The following is a 20,670-nucleotide window of genomic DNA, read 5'->3' on the forward strand; positions in this document are numbered from 1 at the left end:
AAGCTCTTCTAAAAAGTCCACTGACTTTAACTCTTGCCCATGACTGAATCCATGTTGATTATCTCCCTGACAAACTCCTGTGTACCATGCATATCATACAGTGGGCCTTAGGTGCAGGCAGGTATTTGAAAGATTCTGTCTGCTGCCAATTGTACTTGGTTGTTGGAGATCTCTAGCCCTGACTTCAGGGGAAGGGTAGAACAAGCATAAAAAGCTGACGACAGTGAAACTTTAACCCATCACAGCTACATTTGTCAGGTATCATCTGTCAGGTCTCTTACTTTAAAAATAGAAGTGTGCTCTCTTGCAGCTATAAAATTTTGACTTTATTTTGTTTGTGAAAGAGCTGGTCTATTAAATATTAATGTGTTTATTAGCTGCTAGAGTGGTTAAATGTCTCATGTTTGAAATAATGTTTCATATTTTCTTTAACATCTCATATTTAAATTAAAATAGCCTAGTCTGTCATTAGTAGCTGACATTGCTATTCATCTGAAAGAAATTAAAATTCCAGCGTATTTGTGGATGGGTTCGTCAGCTTAGCTAAAAGAAATATAAAATGTCAGTTTTAACAGATTTCTTGTTATGAAGTCTAATTTTTAAAAGTTCAGAAAAATATTTCGCATTTATAGAACAAGTATCCACAAACATTTAAAATAATTACATGAAATATAGAACTGTGTTTTCTTAAAAATAGAAATTTGTTTTTACRAAATAAAAATAATAAAGCAAATTTACATGCTCTTACCCAATGGAATACCCATGAATGCAAACAGATGCTCTTATAATATCTCCTGCATGTTTTGGTTTGAAATATGCAAGTTTTATAGCTCTGATATTAGATATGCAAGTTCTGGGAATAATGTGCAATTGAAATTAGATACTGAAGTAAAGTCATTTTACTTAAGTGATTGATATTTATGTACTGCTTCCTTGTCTTCTTCTTCTCTCTCTCCCCCATACCCCTTGCAGGAACATGTCTTTTGGGTGGTATCTTTAAATACATTATTCATACTTGTGTTTGGTAAGTATGATTTGCTTTTAGTTATAAAAATGCATTTCTCTGAGAAGGGAAAATACAGGTTAATGTTAAGTCTCTTCTTTTTTTCTCTCAGAATAAATGAAATTCTGACTTTTAAAAATAGAGCCACAAACAAACTGTGACTATGAATTATTACTTCTGACTTCATCATTTTAATTCCTTTAAGTGACTGATACTGCATCCAAAATACATAATTTAAGGAAAAATACTCATGATAATGATGATCATGGTGTAAAAAAAGGAAGTATAGTAATATGATATCAGCCAGATCACAGGAAATATCCTTTAACATTTTTCTAAAAGTATTAAAACTTCTGGAATTTATGAACAATTGTAGTACTTTTAGATGTGATTGGGCTAGTTTCTGTCCTTACAGTTTTATCTAAAAATAGTTAAATCACTTCTGCCATCAAAAATCCACTTTGGGAACTACTGATTTTTTTTTTTCTACTTGCAGTATGTTAGATAAACTTGCATTTCCACTCTATTTTGACCCCAGAAATGGGGATAACAGATTATATATGTGTTTTTGTTGTTGTTGTTTTGGATTTTTTTCCAAGATTCTCTTGAGAGGCAGTAGTTAGAGCATTAGACTGTGGTTCAGCTTCAATTCTGTTTTTACCACAGACCTGTTAAGTGACACTGTCCAAAAACATTTATTCCCTATGCCTTTGATTTTATTGGTTTCGTTACTGATGGAAGCTTTTGGACTGCAGTGCTCAAGCTTGTTATTGCTGCTTATTTGACACAAATATGGGCAGAAGTAGTATTGCAAGATGCTTCAGAGARGATGAACCTCTCTTGAAGAGATACTGGAGACAAAATTTCATTAGTTTTAGAACATTAAAAACTGAAACCATACTTTAGATAGGGACCTTTGCCTGGCAAAATAATACTCACAGTACCAAGCCAATGATGTGAGTGTTTAGTTGCTGAAACAAATCAGTAGGTTAAAAGAAAATAAGAAGAGTGATAATGGATATTTAATCCAATAAAAAAGACAATTTTTCTAACACAAGAGGTGGAAAATACTTCATAATTTCCTTCTGATAGTTTTCTTCTGGTTTACAATTAATTATCAGAACATAAATTAAAAGTTTTTGGCTGCTATAAAGGTTAGGCTTTTTTTGATAAATGGATAATTTATCCATTCTTGATTTGAATTCAAGTTGAACAGTGGAATTGTTCAGAACAGTAATCTTAAGTGAAACATAAACTGTTCAGTGATTATAACATAAGTCTGACTCTATGACAAGCCAGAATAGTTCATAAAGTTGTCATGTAGATGTTTTTCCAATAGCTCTAAGTGCATTTTGCAGATGGGAAATCAGGAAATATATATATAAGAAAGAGTGAGTGACTTTCCCAAGCAAGCAAGCAGAATATTTGGGAATTTAATTCATATCTCCGAAGCATATTCCTGGTATCTTTTCCGTTAAGTAATGCTGCCTAAATTCTAATTGCCAAACCTCTAATTAGTTATTGGTAATTACAATCCAAGTGAGTTCAAATTGTAGTACAGAAACATCACAGAAAGTACTACTCTTGCTAAAATGTTCCTRTGGTGTTTTCTGGAACAGGTTTGTTACGTTCTGATTAATTAAATTCTGATTAAATCACATTTTTCTGGCTTACTGTAGTACTGTGAGGAGTGTGTATTCCTTTGTGCTTTTGCTTAAAAGGAATCTATTAGATTCTTCTTTGGAGAGATTTATTTTAAAAAGATCTTCACTTTAATCTCATAAAACAGTCAAAATGCAAGATGCAACTTTTCAGATGAGTTTGCTGTCTGTAGGAGTTGTGCATGCGTGGTTTTCTCTGTTCTTAAGAATGAAGATTGTGTCTTCCTTTGTTTTCCCCATTCCCCGGAGTTATTCTTGAAAGAGAACTCTTTTCCTCCCAAACTTTCTCTTCTCCCTGGGCATGAAGACCTCCAGATCTCCCCTTATCTTTAAGGTTTTTTGCCCTCCTCAGTAAGTGCTGATTCCTTGAAAGGGGCTTAGATTAAGCCTTTCTTTGCCATTTATTAGTGGTACAAGGTACAGTTTTTATATGCTAGTCATGTGGATGTGAGGAGGTGATGGAAAATCATCAGGCTTTTCATTTGAGGTATGATTAGTCTGCAGTAGCCTCCAAAGTAGCTAATCATGACAGTGAAGAGAGTGGAGGTGAAAACAAGTTTGCGGTTACTGCTGCTCCTTTAGTTGCCTTTGACTTCCTCTACTGTAGGAAGGTGAGACTGAGCTCTGTAATGCTTTGCAGCTCTATTAGGAATATTGCCCTATAGTTTTCTGCTAGAGTGGAGAAAGTGCTGTGCTTTTGACTTCATTCCTCTTGAAACCTCAGAATTGGGGAGAGTTAGTTCTCAGGAATGGTGACGCTTGCTGACACCAGTTCAGGTAACTGGGACTTCCCGATTGCTGCTCATCCTGATCCCTCTGTAGCAGCATTGTCTTTCTCCCCCTCATCTTCTCTTTGCTTTGTAGACTTCTTCAGGGCTTTCCAGTTTCTGGCTTTTGTAGTCTTCAGTAATGCATCAGCTTTAGTATTTTTTGAGTGATTCCTATCCAGTCAAGATAGAAAATGGCTACTTCTTTCACTGCATGGCAAGGAAAGAGTACACGGACAGGTTCCTACAGCACTGTGTGACTGAAACCAATCTTATATGTAAGATGGGGAAGTGGAATTGATTTACACGCAGCAAGATGAGCTAAGAAGAAAAAGACTGTCGTCTTACTATGGGTAGTTTTAATTTGTAATGGTTCAGTGTGAGCTCTGGTTTGACTTTCAATGTCTATAAGATAATAGAAATGTAATTCTTGCAACTATTTGCATAGAAATTGCTGAGGAATAAAATAATTACTGTGTTATAATAAACATCCTGCAAATAAGAATCCAATGAGCAGTTTTCATGGTGCTTTTTTTTTTCCCTCTCACCTTCTTTCCACTTATATTATGCAGCATTCTGTCCTTACCACATTGGTCACTTCTCCATTGTTGGCCTGGGTTTTGAGGAATATGTAAGTACTGTTTTACAATTTCAAAATATAAAAATTGCTATTGCTTGTGTAATCAAAAATATTTTTGCAAGATCCTTTCACATTTATTCTTGATCACAGAAGTAACCTAGAAAGTTTTTCATTTTTTTCTTAAACTCCTTTTTTTAATCTGTTTAATTTTTTTCTCTCTTCTTCACATCCTCCATTATTTAAATTTCCAGTGACCTCTCTGTTTATCCTCCCCCCTCCCCCCCCCAAAAAAATGCATGCATGGTTTTAACAGCTTCTTGTTCCTCATGCATTTTTAATTTGCACAGTGGGTAATTTTTGTAGTTGATGATAGTAGGTAATGAAGACTAGGAGGTAGTGTAAGAGGATACCTTTTGTTTCATATACAGAGTTCATTTTGTGTTTAAAGAATGACATTATTTGTTATCTTCCATAAATGTAAGTTTTCTGCTCTTACTGGAGACACCAAAGAACTAACTTGTTAAAATATGTAAAAACTAAAGAAATCTGTTATTCTTTTTGAAGAGTTGGAACTTGGACTCTGTCCAAATGAAAAGGAACTGCCGTCTCTTAGACTGATGTATTTTTTTTCTTTCYTCCAGGTTCAAGCATCTCACTTTGAAGGTCTGATTACAACTATAGTTGGATATGTGCTGCTAGCAGTGACGCTAATTGTTTGTCATGTATCCTTTTGTCAGTAGTTATCTGGTTCAGATTTTGCATGAAAGTCCTGAAAACTGAAAGGATTTGGTCACAAGCAAGATTTCTGTGTTCTAGCTGCATGTTTTTAACACTGCCTTCAATTTGAAAGAATAAACATTTATTAGCAGTTTCTGTTCAGCAGTACACAAAGCTAGCATCAACTTTAGACTACACTATGTGAGATGCAGTACAGTTGTGGTAAAATAGTTGATGGCATGTGTCTGTCTCCTAAAACACATTCAGCTTTTCTTGGAAAAGGTATTTGTTCAAGTGCTTGAAAATGAAAGCTGCCATTTAAGGTAGACCTTCAGTTTTAAAATTTAATTTAGCAATGATATTCCTGTCTAACGTTTTCAAAGGTAACTACTTATTTCTTGAGAGATTTTTTGGATGCTTAATTCAATAAGATTTTGTTAGATGTGTGTTTAGCAAAAATGCTAAGTACTTATTTTTAGAAATAAATTTCCCCTTTTAGTGGGTTAATCCAGCACATCAGCTTTTGAGACAGAATTGGAGTCAATTTTGAAAATACAGAGCCTTCTTTCACTTCTGCCGTTTATAAAATTTGCTGTTGCTAAAAGCCAAATAACATAGTGTTTCATTATAATAATAACTGTGATCTGCTGAGCTTGTTACAACATATTTTTCAGTATTATTTCCTTAAAGCTATCTAGGGTTTGGCAGCCCTTGTTAAGTTCCAGCGATCACGTCGTTTATTAGGCGTTTGCTATATTGTTGTCAAGGTAATCCTAATTTTTGTGCGTGTTTTTTTTGTGTGATTTTTTTTTTAAAAAAAAAATTTTTTGAATTACAATTTTGTTAGTGATTTCTGAATTATTTGTTATTTTCTTCTTTTTTTCCCAAAAAGGTTTCCTTGTTAGTGGTGGTAGAAATTGGTGTGTTTCCTCTTATCTGTGGCTGGTGGTTGGATATATGCTCTTTGGTAAGAAGAGACATAAAAATCTTTTTAATAATGCTTATATTTGAAGAAAAAAATGTTCTGATGAAAACAAAATTGTTGATATGAGTTGAACAGCATGCTGCTTGTTTTTACCATCATAGTGCTTCCAAAGGGAAAAAGTGTTTTGTTTGTTTAGGTACAGCTCAATGCTAATTTTGTCTTCCTTTAGACAACCTAATACAAATAAACATATTTTTAAAATAAGGTCGTAATCATTTTTACTGCAATTACAAGACCACTATGAGAATTAAGTTATTTATGGGGGAACTGATGTACTGATAACTTTGTGTGTGGCTATTTTATGGAAAATGGTAAATATGATGGTTGTATGATCTCTTATTTTGAAAAAGATTCATGTTATGCTTTCTTGTAATTCAGGAAGACAGTTTTGTATGCTTTTAAAAAATTCTTGAAAAAAATTTAAGTGATTAATTTTAAATGGAGAACTTTGATTTCTTCTAGCCTTGGTAGAAATATCATTTTACTTACGGGAATAGGCATTTGTGTGCACAATAGAACCACTTAGTTTGAACTGACTTGTAACTTGCATGGTGTATGTTAATATTTGAGTTGATTTTGGTTTTCATGCTATAAGTTATCTAGATCAAAAATTGATCTTTATTTGCTGTTCTTAGTGTAAATATTAATAAATATTCTTTTTTTCCGTAATTAATGCTATCCTTAAATATTTATGGGTTAGCATGAGGCAGACATTTAATTTAAATGCCAAGTAGCATATGTGAACTAAAGTAAATAAAATGAGTAACTGTGGAGGTTTGCCAAAATCTATTCATATTTGTTTATGACTTACATTCTAGGAAATGTTTGATGCCACTTTGAAAGATAGAGAATTGAGCTTTCAGTCTGCGCCAGGTACCACAATGTTTCTGCACTGGTTAGTTGGAATGGTTTACGTCTTTTATTTTGCGTCCTTCATTCTCTTACTGAGAGAGGTAAGTCTATAAGAACATGATTGTTTTGTAGCGTAGAGAAGCTTGCCTGTTGAAGTGATCTTTCACGTCTGGGTATTGCTGCTACTGTGTTTTGTATGCTTGTTAGATTTCAGTGTTATGTATAAATGGCCGTACTGGTATTTACTGCAATTGAAAATGATGATTTAGAGTAATGTTTTACTTGAATGTCCTTAGTTTACCAAGAGTCTTTTAACAAGAGTGCTGCCTTCCAGTGGATCTAAATACATTTCAGATATTGAACACTCATTAATATTTGAAAGCTAAGCTTTTAATTGGTTATTGCTTCTCTAGTCCTCTTTGGTAATTCTTTCCTTATTCTGTTTCTGTACCCTTTTGTTGCACCTTATGGTATTTTATACCCTTGTTATGTTTAAAACATGTTTAGCTGCAGCAGTGTCCTGCAAAATGCAAAACAAGGAATGCAAAAATTTATCTTCATAAACTGTTTTCTACTTTCCACTTCAGGTGTTGAGACCTGGTGTCCTATGGTTTCTCAGGAATTTGAATGATCCAGACTTTAATCCAGTGCAGGAAATGATACATCTTCCCATTTATAGACATCTCAGGAGATTTATATTATCAGTGGTAAGGACTTCTCATCCTATTTCTTTATGTGAGCAACAACAACAAAATCTCACTATGTTAGCTCCTATATACATTACTGTATATTTAAGGGGGGGGAGGAAATCACCATGAAGATGACTGGATGCTGGAACAGACTGTCAAGAGAAGGTGTAGACTCGCTATCCTTTCAAAACTCGATCAGCTCTGAGCAACCTGCTGTAGCTGGACCTGCTCTGAGCAAGAGATTATTGGACTAGATAACCTCTRGAGTTCCTTTCCAAACTTAATTATTCCCTGATATCCACTCCTTATGCAAAATGACATTAACATTTTGTGTAGTCAGGCAAAAAGTGTTCATTATTATGGATGTTGTAAATCACTTAGTTTTGTCATGATACTCATTGCAGTAAACATTCTGGGTCCAATTCAGCTAGAGTGGTGCAGAAGGGGTAGAATAGCTTTCTACTATGTTTTGGGTTGGATTATGCTGATTTTGCTAGTGGCATCTGCTTCCAAATGTTGTTGTAGAACATTGGAATCTGTGATTTCAGATAAACAAGCTGAAGGAAGTTTGCCTAACAGGCACTAAGGGCAGGGTCTCAAATGAGCTTCTTCTGGCATAAGTGTCATGTGAACTGTCAAACTGATTATACCAGAAGCACTGTTGTTTGATACACTGTATTAATATTTCTTAAGTATTTTAAGCAATGAAAGCTCATCAGAAGGAAAGTAAAGCTGTTTGACATGATTGCAACTGTCAGCTAGCCAGTCAGTATTTATCCAGCCACAATCCTGTCTGTGGAGGGTGTTATGGAAACATGTCAGAGCCRTATGGGAAAACTAGGTTTCGCTGGTTCTGGTACTCACAGACTAATTAATCTTCCTTGTTGCAGATTGTCTTTGGATCAATCGTATTGCTCATGCTTTGGCTTCCTATACGCATTATTAAGTATCTCCTGCCTAGCTTTCTTCCATATAATGTTATGCTCTACAGGTAGGCACTTCTTTTTCTACAAGATGCTTTTTCAGTCCTGCTGTAAATAAAGACCTTTTATTTTATTCTTCTTGCATTAATTTGACATTATGTTTGGTGTATTATTTAATTCCTTCTCAATCCAAACTTCAGTGTCAATTTTAGAAAGTGAAGTAACTGAGCATGTGGATACATAGTACAACTCATCAAATAAAAAGTTGCTAAGAAAAATAAAAGTCATTTCTGTACTATTGCCGTAGTGATAACTTGTTTTTCTATATGCCTTCAAAACAGCTTTCCCTTCAAATTTTTGTGAAGGAAGTCATTCTAGTGTTTGTTTTACATACTGTTCCCTGGTGATCACTGTTTCAAGAATGAAATAGYCTGTAATTATGTTCTTTTTTAATGGCAATACTATTTTCCTAATTCGAAATAACAACTGAAGCAACAACAATAACAGCAAAAGGAAGATCAAGTCATATTCTCTCATAGTGGGATATAATATTTCTCAGCATTTTCTTCTTAAATTTCACGTGCTCCTGAATAGTGAAATGCTTATGAGCACTTAACTAGTGCTTAGAAAGCACATGACGAAAAATGTCTGCAAAAAGCTAAAGATTGTTTCTATATACAATTCTACATTCAATATAGCTTTTGTTGTGTTGCTGTTAATACAATTCAGTGTAGCAGATTACTATCAGAATGTTCCTGSTGTTTGACTTCCTGCTCATCCCATTGTTTCTAGTGATGCTCCAGTAAGTGAACTATCCCTAGAGCTCCTTTTACTTCAGGTCGTGCTTCCAGCTTTGCTAGAACAAGGACATACAAGACAGTGGCTGAAGGGTCTTGTACGAGCATGGACTGTTACAGCTGGATACTTACTGTAAGTACAGAAAGCCAAAATCAGCTGCAAGCCTTATGTTCGACTTAGCCTCTTGACAAGAAAGCAGCATGTTTTCAAGAGATTTAGTTGAGTGGCTTTCACAGCTACTTTATAGATAGATGTGTGATTAAAAAAACTTCTATAGTGATTTCCTATGGAAGAACCTTCTCTAACTAATCATTGTAGCTCTGGACTAGTCTTTGACAAAAAATCCTTTTGCTATACTATTCTAGCATTTACCTGGTAAAAATCCTATAAAAGGCTGACAGTTTAATTTCCTATTATAGATGGAAATGAAAGGATAAGTGTAAAGAGAGTATTTGTGTGTGTCACTTGAGTAAAACTCACATGCTTGTTACATTTCTTGCTTATAACGCAAAAAGAATGAATTACTGGAAAAATGAATTAGAACATTAAGCTGAAAAGTTATAACGTACAATGGGGAATTTAAAATTCAGTCTTTAAAGAAGAATGAAACGGTGTATTTGTACCCTAAAGTAAACAAGGATATAAGCTGAGGTTCTTAATTTTGATTGCAAGGCAATGTTGTTGCACTTGAAATTATTTTTCATTTTTCAGTTCATATGTTGTTTCCAAATTAGTCAAGAATAATTTTTTTTCTGTAAATTTTTTTTAACTTAAATTTGAAGTACATTGGCATTCTCACACCTTGTCCTGCTTATTGTGGATCAGTCAGATAYAATTTTATAAGGATAAATATTTTTTTTTCTTGGCTAAGTTACTGTCCTAAGATTCCAAGAAAATAGAGAGGCTTTTTCTTCCATTGCACCCCCCCCCCTTTTTTTAAGCTTACCCTTACTTACCAGTAAAACGTAACATTTCTGTTCTRAGAAGTTATCTTTGTAATCAGCTTGTCCCTGTTTTGATAGTGTTTAAACATGAGAGAAGAAGAGTAGTTCCAGAGATGATGTTAAAAATGACTTTGCTTAGCACTGTTGCAGTTGCTAAGATCAGTTATAAAACATTTCTGCACCACTTTTAGTTAAGCAAAGTTGAAAATCTTCTACTTTTCTGAAGCAAGCAGTGCTGTGAAAAAGCTTTCCTTGTCTGGAGGTTTGAATTTTTATATCTGTCTTACTGGTAAGAAGAATTCTGCTAAACCTGAGAAAAATTAACACATTCATATTGAACTACTTTTTCTTTTATCAGGTTCAAATAAGGATCTATTTGCTAGTGACATATGCAGGGCATGGGAATAGAATGCTGCTTATGTAAATTGACTGGTCATGGTACTCATGTTCGGAGAAAGTTTATAGCAATACAGTACTGTCCTTGTACAGTTCAAGTTTGAATTCAGTTACCTCCCGTAGAATTTAATATCAGTAAAATAAAAGCTGTCAATGAAGCTGCCTGCTTACACAAGCTTAAAATATTGATGCAATTTTTCTTTTATATGCACAACAACATTAATATTAGGCRTTGCTGTAAAGCAGTTAAACAGATCAGTGATCTTTATTTGTGACTACATTTTCACTGTTCTAATCTGCATCCACGCTAGTATTTTTCTTCTGAGTTCTATACTTAAAAAGCCACTGACTATCAGAAAATGGTTTATTTTACTACTTCAAGATTCTGAAAGTTATCCTATATTCATTTTGTACAACTTATATTCATTCTGAATACATTTTTAATGTATCTCTATTACTGTAAAGTTCTCATTTGTATGAGACAACGGAACTGCGTTACGTTGTTACAGGGATCTCCATTCTTACCTACTTGGTGACCAGGAAGAGAATGAAAACAATGCAAATCAGCAGCCTAACAACCAACATGCTCGCAATAACAATGCCATTCCAGTTGTGGGAGAAGGTCTTCATGCAGCCCATCAAGCCATACTTCAACAAGGAGGACCTGTGGGTTTCCAGCCTTATCGTAGACCTTTAAAATTCCCACTCAGGGTTGGTATATTCAATGTATTAAGAAAAAAGTGAAAGACCTACAGWTTTTAATGTAAGAAATACTTGATGGCCTCCATGAGAAGTCAAGTGGTATTTCCTGTTGTTTTGTGTTGTACAATTTACATGTTGTTAGGAAGTGTATTTCTAATTTGTTCTCATATATAGTTTTTCTTCAGCCAGTAACTTTTAGACCCTCAGTTTCTTTTTTATTTTTTTAAATAGATCTCATACATGTTATAAGAAGCTCATGTCCTCTTTTTTTTAACAACTAATAATGGAAAGAAGTATAATAAACTCTTAGGAAACACGTAATTCAGGAGGATCTCTAACAAGGCATATCTTTCTATTAGGTATACTTTGATCATGTAGCTGGAATCTATCCTAAGCTTTTTTCACTTATTATAAGATTAGATGGGGAACTTGTGTCTATATTAAACATAGAAAGGTGCAGATGTTTTAATACTTCAAAGATCTAAACCCCTACAATAAGAAAGGAAATGCTAGTTGACAAATATTTAAGTTTCTACAATAATATGAGTCAACCTAGATAAAATATTTTGTTGTTACCAGAGCTCTTGAGTTAATCAAATGTAAACTTTGGCAGAACTCACTCACACTATTTCAGGTATAACAAAAAACTAAAGTAGTGGCCACTGCCATTTTAGCTCCGTAAAACGGCTCACTGCAGGAGTGTATGAACACAATGTTGCCACATAGGAAACAGTGGGAGAAAGTAGCTCAGGAATGAATAGACAAGGGAAATAAAATGAATTTTCCCTTCTCATAGGAGTTATGTCAGCTTAGTCATAAGATGTCAAAGCATGGTATGGCTCTGTGGCTTCACATAAATATGCAGGCCTGTTGAAAGGTGTGGTCACATTCATCCTTCTACAGTAGCTGTTCCTTTCTCCCCCTTTTCACGTGAATACCAGTGCTGGAACATTCATGTGATGAACTGGGTCAGGAAACTGATCCAACTGAAAACTGACCTAATATACACAAGGGTTTGGGTAGAGATACTTTAAAGTCTGGGTAAGACTCGACTTTAAAGAATATATTTGTGATACTTTCAACTAGACTGAGTCATGTTCGTATGAAGCTCCTGGGATGACAGACAGGTTAATTGAAGTTAATTCCCTGTTTGGCTGCTAAGGAGGTAATTACAAAGCAGTATTGTTTACTATAAGTTGGCAATATATAACAATTGTAATGTGGAGATGCTGCTTTCAAGGAAGAGATGTGTTAACTTAGAGATTCATTAAAATCCTTTTTTCTAGACTGCTGTTATGTAGGCTATATTATTTTGGTGGATGACTCAATAAGGACATGGACTGAAATCATCTCCCCTTCTCAATTAAGCTATTGCATAATAAAAGCTTTCTGTAGTTTTGGGGCTGGCCTTGAACTACTGATGAGACCTAAGCAATTTCATATTCAGCTATCAAAGACTTTGTTTTTCTGGTCTACTCTCCTTTGCCTAGACATTTTAAGTTATTCTTTGGAGACTTCTACAAAAAGCCGAAATAAGAGAAGAATCAGATGTAACTGAATTTCCTTGCATTGTTGTCATCAAGAGATATGATGACCTTTTCACCACCTCAAAAATGCAGTGGCTCATTGATGTGATACTGTGTCCCTAGTTCCACCTGTTTCAAATATTAAATAAGGAATCATTTATCATTGTAGTTGCTTCAGATAAGATTCTGCATGGTATATTGATCTTGGTTCTCCTTGGATAGGTTTACTTCATGAAAAATGTGTTTCCAGCCCTGATTTCCAGCAAGAAATAATATATTTAAAGGAATTAAATGTAATGGAAAACAACAGAGACTGAGCCATATGCAACTTCCCTATATTTTAATTATTTTCTTACTTGGGATTTTAAGCATTTGGTGAGGAGGAAGAAGAAGACATAGTGAAGATCTGGGACTTTTTCTCTGCTTTCTTTAATATTTCTGTATCTAACCAAGTTGAAACAACCTATACAAAGGGATTTTACATTCAATCTTTTATCATGTACAATTTTGTACAAAAATATTTACCAGTAGAACTCACTATGTCCATATGAGCTGAGCAAGGAATAAGAACTGCTTTTTCATGTTATTTCAGAGTTACAAAATAAGCATTTGGAACTGATTTTTTTTTTTAATTGAATTAAGTGTACATTATTGATCTTGGAGCAAATTAAAAAAAATGGTTATTTTTTTTATTTCCCATAAAAGCCTCTGCCAATTATGGTTCTCCCTCAGTTGCTCTATGTTTAATAGTACTTGATGGATTTTTCTTTCCTTTATTTTTCTATTTGCTTTTTGAATGCATGTAATCTGGTATGCTCAACATCCAATGTCAAGAGATTCTTCTGTTTAATTAACTGTTTTGTGTGAAAAATACAACCTTTTGTTGCCTGCTACTTAATTATTTCAGTTTTTCTGTTGCTTTTATATTATGATACATAATGAGCAGTTGTTTCATATTTCTTTTCAATGTACCCTGCATGATTTTTGATTTTCAGTTTTGTATCACATACTTTCTGTCATTCTTTTCCAAGCTGGAAAAACTTGCCTGCTTAAGTGAAATACACTATGGATTTTGTCATGCTTATTTTCATAATCGTCAGCCTTTTTACGGAATCTGAGCAGCTTTCTGCAGCATGATTTCTCTCTTCTCTGTTACATCATAGCTGTATATAAGTTGTATTCTATATTAGTTTTGAAATAATTGCCAGATAGGATCTGTGGACCTCTGTGGAATCTATTTAAACCAGCTGAATTTGTTTTGTTTTGTTCTGTTTTTTTTCCAACCTCCATTCCTCTGGTGGCAAGGCAGTTTCATTCTCAAAACTTTTATAATCTTTAATTTTCAGCAAAGCCTGCAAACTCTCTGGCAAGCTTTTTTCTAGAGATTTTTAATATTTACTGAAAACTTTAGAAAAATACTTCTTTATAAAAATAAATTATTTTTTCATAGCCTTTAAGTTATTTCTAAAGATTTTGTGGGGAGGCTTGTCTTACAGTTCTGGATTTCACTTCCCAGAATTTATCCATTTTCTGTTTCTTCTTTTGTGCATTTATTTTTAGCTTTTCCAAAATATCATCTTCTGATAGCCATTTTTATTCTGTTTTTTGTACAGATTTTGTGGGACCTTTTTTTCAATCTTATGAAGATTTGGCAAAAACACACAATACCTATCACTTTGGTATATTTACATATATGGCATGTGAGCATTTTTTTTCTGACAACTTCTTTCCTTTTTTAAYACATTTTTTCATTTTCAGGTAGCTCTAACTTTTGAAATAATATTACTGTGATGGATTTTGGAAGATGAGGGCTGTCTTTGCAAGAGCTTTGAGTTCACTCATCATAAGAGTTATGATAGCGATGATAGTTATTGGCAGCTTGTGCATTGTTTAGGACGAAGTCAAGACTTGTTCTTCCTCTTGTACATTCTCCAATTCGTTGGTCCAACAAGCAGCAGGAGTGTTTAAAAACTTTACATCAGCTTTAGTTCCTGGCATGATACTTAACTGTATTATGGCGACTTGAATTCTACAGTTAGTGTCAGTTTTCTGCCCTCGCTAGCTTTCCTATCTCCTTCAGCGTGTTAGAATCATAGAATCAGTAAGGTTGGAAGGGTCCTCTGGAGATCATCTAGTCCAACCTCCCTGCTCAGCAGGGTCACCTAGAGCACTGTCGTCCTAAATTAGTACACAGTAATTAGCCCTACTACTGCTACTATTCCTAATTAGTATGGAACTGCAATCCTTAGAGTGGAGTGCCTAATCACTTTATTTGACTCTAAGCTTTTCCTAATGTATAGCATGTCTTTCCACTAGTGCAGCTGGCTCCATCACTCCTAAAAATTTTATTCTCTGTTATTAGTGCTCCTCTGGTCATCTTCATTCCATCAGGTTTCTCACATGCCTACTGTGTCAGCGCTTTCTCACCCTTGTATTTCCTTTGTGTATCTTAAGAAGGCGGCTTTTAGTACTTAGAAATGTGTGATATAGATTCAGTTGCTTATTTTTGTATATTCTGTTCAAATAGCCTTTAATTATTCAGACTACTCTTTGCCACTTCCTTCTTGAATGTTGTCAATCTTTGCTCCATCTTCTAAAGATGCAGGCCTTTAATGACATCCTTCTGTCCGCCTGCCTGAAAATACAGCATTATCTTTAAGCTGTATCCACCTAATTTGATTTTTTGGCTTCTGTGGCGCCTGTGTTTCTTATACAGGCTTCATATACTCCATTTTTTTTCTCAGTTTCTAAATCCTTCCCTACACCTTTTTAACAACTGCAGGTTGCAACCTGTTTTTCTAATCCCACATTTGTCACTGGGAATATTTCAAAGTTAGTATTTATTCATCTTTAATTTTATTTCCTCCTCCTTCTTTTGTTGTTTGTTCTCATAGGGAATGATGGAAAGTAGTCAGTGATGATGATCCATAAGTGACTATTTATAGACAATTTTGGCCTCAAGCAATGTCACACCATGTGTTTCTCACAATTGATAAAAAATTTCTGCCTGCAGTCTTGTCTGTCTGCTACTCTAGCTTTTMTATCAGTTTGGGATCTTTTTCCCTAAAATAGGTATTGTAGGTGCAAAAGAGTATGTGGCCATCACCTGGTAAACACCTGGCGATTGGGAAAGCATCCATCTTCACCCAGGTTGATGTCTAACCAACCACAAAATTTTCCTTCTTTTAGGCAGTGCTGGAGATCTTAGCTTGGAGGTGAGACTGGTTTACCTTGTCCCAAGAAATCTCATCAAGGAAACTGTTATAGATTTAGGTTTCTCTCAGGAGTCTGTTATGATATAGTGTTAGTTTTCCCCTAGTAAGCATTTTTGTCACACAGTTTAGGTAAATAGTGAAGCAAAACTTCGTATCATGTGGTGCTTGGGATACTTCAAGCTGTCAGGTATATGAGAATACTGTAAACAGCTGGAAACCTGACCAACAAACCATCAAGTTTAGACTTAGCTGCTGGTCACATAGACTTGAGGGCATATGTAAGATCAGCAAGGTTTTCCTGATTATAAAATCATTGTCTGACATATCTGCCTTACGGAATTAGAAAGAGGATTAATTGAAAGAGATTGTGTTGGTCAGTACTGCAATCAAGAGATTATTTTTTAATGAAGAATTTTGTTTTTTCTGCATTCAAATGTTTAGTTTTTATTATGACAAATGAGGAAGACTCAAAAGAAATAAGATATCCACAGTCTAAAAAGTGTTGTTTATGTGGTTTTATTTATATAATGAAATACCAATTGGTATTTGAACAGGAAACCATAGGAATGTTCTATTTTTAGCTGCCTTGTATTCTTCTTTCTAGGCTAATAATCTTTTTACATGTTTTTGGCTTTAGTTAAGTAACTTTTTCCTATAAACTGTTTCTCTTTCCCCTTACCCTTCTTTCAGATATTTCTTCTGATTGTTTTCATGTGCATAACATTACTGATTGCCAGTCTTATCTGCCTTACATTACCAGGTAAGTCTGTTCCATAAAACTATATATTTTAAATTACCATTACCATAAAACTATATATATTAAAAAACAACAACAAAAAAACTAGACATTCTCTACAATAATAGATGTTTTGAAATCTTATCTTAAAGTTTAAAGAACAACATATGGAAAAGTAGTGTTTCATGTTTGATGAAACATCTTCATAATGTAGTAGCCTAAACCTGAAATGATAACCTTTATTGAAGCTGGAAATAATACCTGTACCTAAATTACAGCTCAGTAGAGAAGGGACTGGCATTTCCTTTGCTCTGTTGTAGATACTTTTTTTTCTTAAGGGGAGGGACCCAGGCTTTGAGGCAATCTCTGTAGTAGCAATAAGAGAATTAGTATTCTTGCACGTTTTACTGTTTAGAGAATGAAAATACATAGATAGCTAACAGTCTTCTATATTATATCTTTAAGTGAATACTTCTGAAATTGTATCATGACACCTCACTAGAGCCTTTCTAGCATAGCCTTTAGATGTGATACAGTATTGATACACATGCCAATGTCCAAATATGCATGAAYAACTACTTTAGCCAAATCAAAAGCACTTTGTAATGGTTTTTCAATTAATTGAAACAAATTAATGCATATAAATTTGCTTGAACGCTGTTGGCTAGGGAATTCTAAAATTTGACAACTCTAGGACCAGGTCGTCTTTGCCTCCTTGTTTTTAATGCTCCTAAAATCAATAATGTATTGAGGTCTGAGTTCTGAATCTTGTGATAGCTTTAATTTAGTACATACAAATAATTGTACTATAATTTCATTGAATAGAAACACTGTATTAAAAAATTAAATGTAGCAAATGAATGGGAGAGCTTCAGAAACCCCATCGGTGAGTCTTAAAGCATTATGTGAGACAGTGAAATTACTCAAACATAACACTTAAAATTTAAGTTCAAACTTATGCACTAATCTGTGATTGCCTTTGAGGTTCTGAAGATTAATATTTAGGCTCTAAATAGTGTATCATTCAGTGTTTTGCTTTGTTGTAGTTTAGATGACATCATTGTAATGTAATGAAATTTTAGAATAAATACTCTACATGCATATTGGCATTGTCTGCATAACTGTTTAGAGCCTCACACATTCATGCCTTATGAACACAGTACCAGGATGTTTTATGTTGAGTACTATTTGTGCATTAATAACTAACAGCAAATTTATAAATGTTTTCATGAGCATCTTTCCTTAATACATCAAAAACCATTACTCTATTTAACAGTGTTTGTGTTTTCAGTATTTGCTGGTCGATGGTTAATGTCATTTTGGACTGGGACCGCCAAAATCCATGAACTGTACACAGCCGCTTGTGGTCTTTACGTCTGTTGGCTAACTATTCGAGCAGTAACAGTGCTGGTTGCCTGGATGCCACAGGGTCGTAGAGTGATTTTTCAGAAGGTCAAAGAATGGTCCCTCATGGTGAGTGGGATTTTTTGTGGTTTTTGTTTGTTTGTTTTGTTTTTTTACTTTCAGATTACTCTGTAAACTATATTGCATTTTCCTTTAAGCCCATCCTGAAGTTTATATAGCATATGTTCTTATTTCATAGACCTTTGGAGACCATTTAGCAGAATATTAAGCAATCAGTGTAAACAAGCTTTTATGTATATGTTTAAATACACATGTATGTTTTTCTCTGTTCCTTTAAAAGTGAAAATGTTGCATTATATTTTCTCATACATTATGTGATCTCAATAAATATATTTACATTTTCCATATATATCTGGAAACTAAACTATTACTCGGTTAGTAAGTTGACATTATCAAATAAACTAATAAAACTGGTAGATGATGACAGATGTAATGTGTCTAAAAAAARGTTTGTGTATTTTCAAAAAGATCTGTGATTTGTCAGGTCTGTGTTGTTTAAATGAAATGTTTTTAAAGAAAAAAATCCTGTTATCATAAATTTGCTGTCATGGTGAAAATTTGAACTTACCTCACCCTTTTGTCTAGGTTTGGGTTGTGAGGATTTCTATAGTGTTTTTTTTGTTGTTGTTGTTTTGTTTTGTTTTGTTTTTTTGCCTAAATAGAGTAATTTTAAACATCCATGGCATAAATAGCATCTTGTGAAACACCTGCTTACAATASCTTTTTGTGAGACTATCACAGACAGAAGAGCAGTGTATGTGTGTGTGTGTTATATTTTATCCTTCTTTGAATATCTCATTCTCCATTTTCACTTAGGAAGTCTTAAACTTGCCTAGAGGAAATTGAGAGAAACTGTAATACTTGTCCTTTGTCCCTGTCATGTTGTTAGATTATACTACTTTTGTATATGGTTTTTGGTTAATGAATTCAAAGTAAAAGAATTCTAGAACAAAGAATGAAATTATTTTTGGGGCAGATATATAAATCAAAAATCTAGGTTTTTTTTTCCAGCTTTATCTATTTGAGTGCTTTAATTAAACAAAGATCATCTGACAATATGTTTAAACTTTAAAATGTAGTTGCATTTCTTGGCTTTTATTTATTTATTTATTTTAGATAATGAAGACACTGATAGTGGCTGTGCTGCTAGCTGGTGTGGTTCCACTTTTGCTTGGTCTTCTGTTTGAACTGGTAATCGTTGCACCTTTGAGAGTTCCTCTGGATCAGACACCTCTCTTCTATCCTTGGCAGGTCAGTTGCTCGGTGATTGGTATGTCAGGCTTTTCAGTGTTCTTGTTCTTCTGCTGTTGATGCACTCCTTTATGTAGGAGTAAGAGGATTCCAGGAATTCTGGTTTCTCATTGATTCAAGGCTTCAGAACATTTCATACAGATAAGTTTCCATGTAGTAAAGAAAAGACAGTCTGGATGTGAGTATTATTAGACCCAAAAGGTATGTTTGTTAATCTATGTGTGAAGAGCTGAGCTCTCTATGATAACCTTAGAGGATCTTTGCATTTCACTAATCAGATACACAGGGATTTTCAGTAGCTTAATATTCAAATTATGTACAGAAGTTAGTGTAGCTATATATATGCGTGTATGCACATGCATAACTCTTCAGACAGCTTTCTACCAACAGCTGGGCAGCAGGGAGTTTGGTTGCTTTTTTTTCCCCATACAAAGTTGTAATTCCCTGATGATACACACTATGAATGAAGTTTGATATGCTTTAAGATCATTCTAATTTAAACTGAGATGTCAAATCATTAATACAAGATTTTGAGATAGTAATATTTTGCTTTACTTCTTAAAAAAAAGTCTCATAGGCAGAGATATAAAGGAGTGCAAATGTCTTCCTGCTAATTTCAATGGAGGAAATGAAAATACTATATATTGAGTTGATAGATGCTTGTATCACTTTATACTTAAACTTGAAAGCTTTTAACTCAAGGAAACTTAATTGAGGGAACTCAGAAGACCTAGGAAGTATATTACTAAATAACAAGAAAGTGTTCGAAGACACTCAATTTCTAAGCTGTATACAAACAAGCTTTTATTAGCTTTAAGTATTCACGTGTCTTATATAGAGAAGAATTTGTCTACCAATTGAAATCTTCCCTTATTTCTTAACGCGTGCATTCTTTAGTGGTGTCAGTTCCTAAGTAAGTTACTAGTAATCAGGACATCGTATCACTGCAGCACTAGMAGATTGTAATTTTCAAACCTTTTTGGAAAGAATGTGTAATGCTAGAGATTACCTACAAAATCTTAATTTGTCCATGTTAGTTCTGTAGAAGTTTGGAATTGAGTACAGTGGAGGGGTTTATTTTCATGTGGTAGAGCTTCCTCAAAATATCAGATTAGAGAGAATTCAGGCTTATTCTAAAATAACAAGAGTTATTGAATGGGGAACTTGAGTTTAGAAGGTTTATGTGCTTTAGCAAACATAAAATGTACTTTAAAACAATGTTAACATCTTTTTTGTAATGAGTTTTTAAAATTTTGAACACAGATTATCAACAAACTGTCTTTAAAATAACTGAATTAAAAGAAAATATGCTTTCCCAGCAGTTTAATGATTTATACTGTGTGGGTTTTGTTCGTTTGTTTTAAATCAAGAGTCTCCTGTAAATGTGTGCAACTAATCTGGAAAGAATTGAATCATTTTGTGAGGTCTTTAGTAAAGACTCGTAGTTGTTCTTTTTTTTTTTTTCCTCCAAAGTTCCATGCTGTAATGGTTGCACTGTAC

At 34.0% G+C, this 20,670-nt stretch overlaps 1 protein-coding gene across 2 annotated transcripts in view; it reads left to right on the top strand.

The window, feature by feature from the left end:
- Positions 1 to 20,670, top strand: part of MARCHF6 (membrane associated ring-CH-type finger 6) — a 55,903-nt gene that overhangs the window by 28,258 nt on the left and 6,975 nt on the right. Inside the window, exons 10-22 of one of the 2 annotated variants that reach the window (XM_085307067.1) lie at positions 973 to 1,024; positions 4,004 to 4,062; positions 4,653 to 4,733; positions 5,427 to 5,495; positions 5,621 to 5,695; positions 6,532 to 6,666; positions 7,153 to 7,272; positions 8,145 to 8,245; positions 8,970 to 9,107; positions 10,825 to 11,026; positions 16,449 to 16,518; positions 17,771 to 17,967; positions 19,036 to 19,170. In XM_085307067.1, the coding sequence (XP_085163193.1) occupies positions 973 to 1,024; positions 4,004 to 4,062; positions 4,653 to 4,733; positions 5,427 to 5,495; positions 5,621 to 5,695; positions 6,532 to 6,666; positions 7,153 to 7,272; positions 8,145 to 8,245; positions 8,970 to 9,107; positions 10,825 to 11,026; positions 16,449 to 16,518; positions 17,771 to 17,967; positions 19,036 to 19,170 (1,434 nt within the window). The remainder of the gene's footprint in view (positions 1 to 972; positions 1,025 to 4,003; positions 4,063 to 4,652; positions 4,734 to 5,426; positions 5,496 to 5,620; positions 5,696 to 6,531; positions 6,667 to 7,152; positions 7,273 to 8,144; positions 8,246 to 8,969; positions 9,108 to 10,824; positions 11,027 to 16,448; positions 16,519 to 17,770; positions 17,968 to 19,035; positions 19,171 to 20,670) is intronic. The other variant, XM_085307068.1, reaches the window with a different exon arrangement.

The sequence above is a fragment of the Rhea americana genome, unplaced genomic scaffold (genome assembly GCF_003343005.1).
Source record: "Rhea americana isolate MKP2758 unplaced genomic scaffold, rheAme1 scaffold_251, whole genome shotgun sequence".
NCBI lineage: Eukaryota > Metazoa > Chordata > Aves > Rheiformes > Rheidae > Rhea > Rhea americana.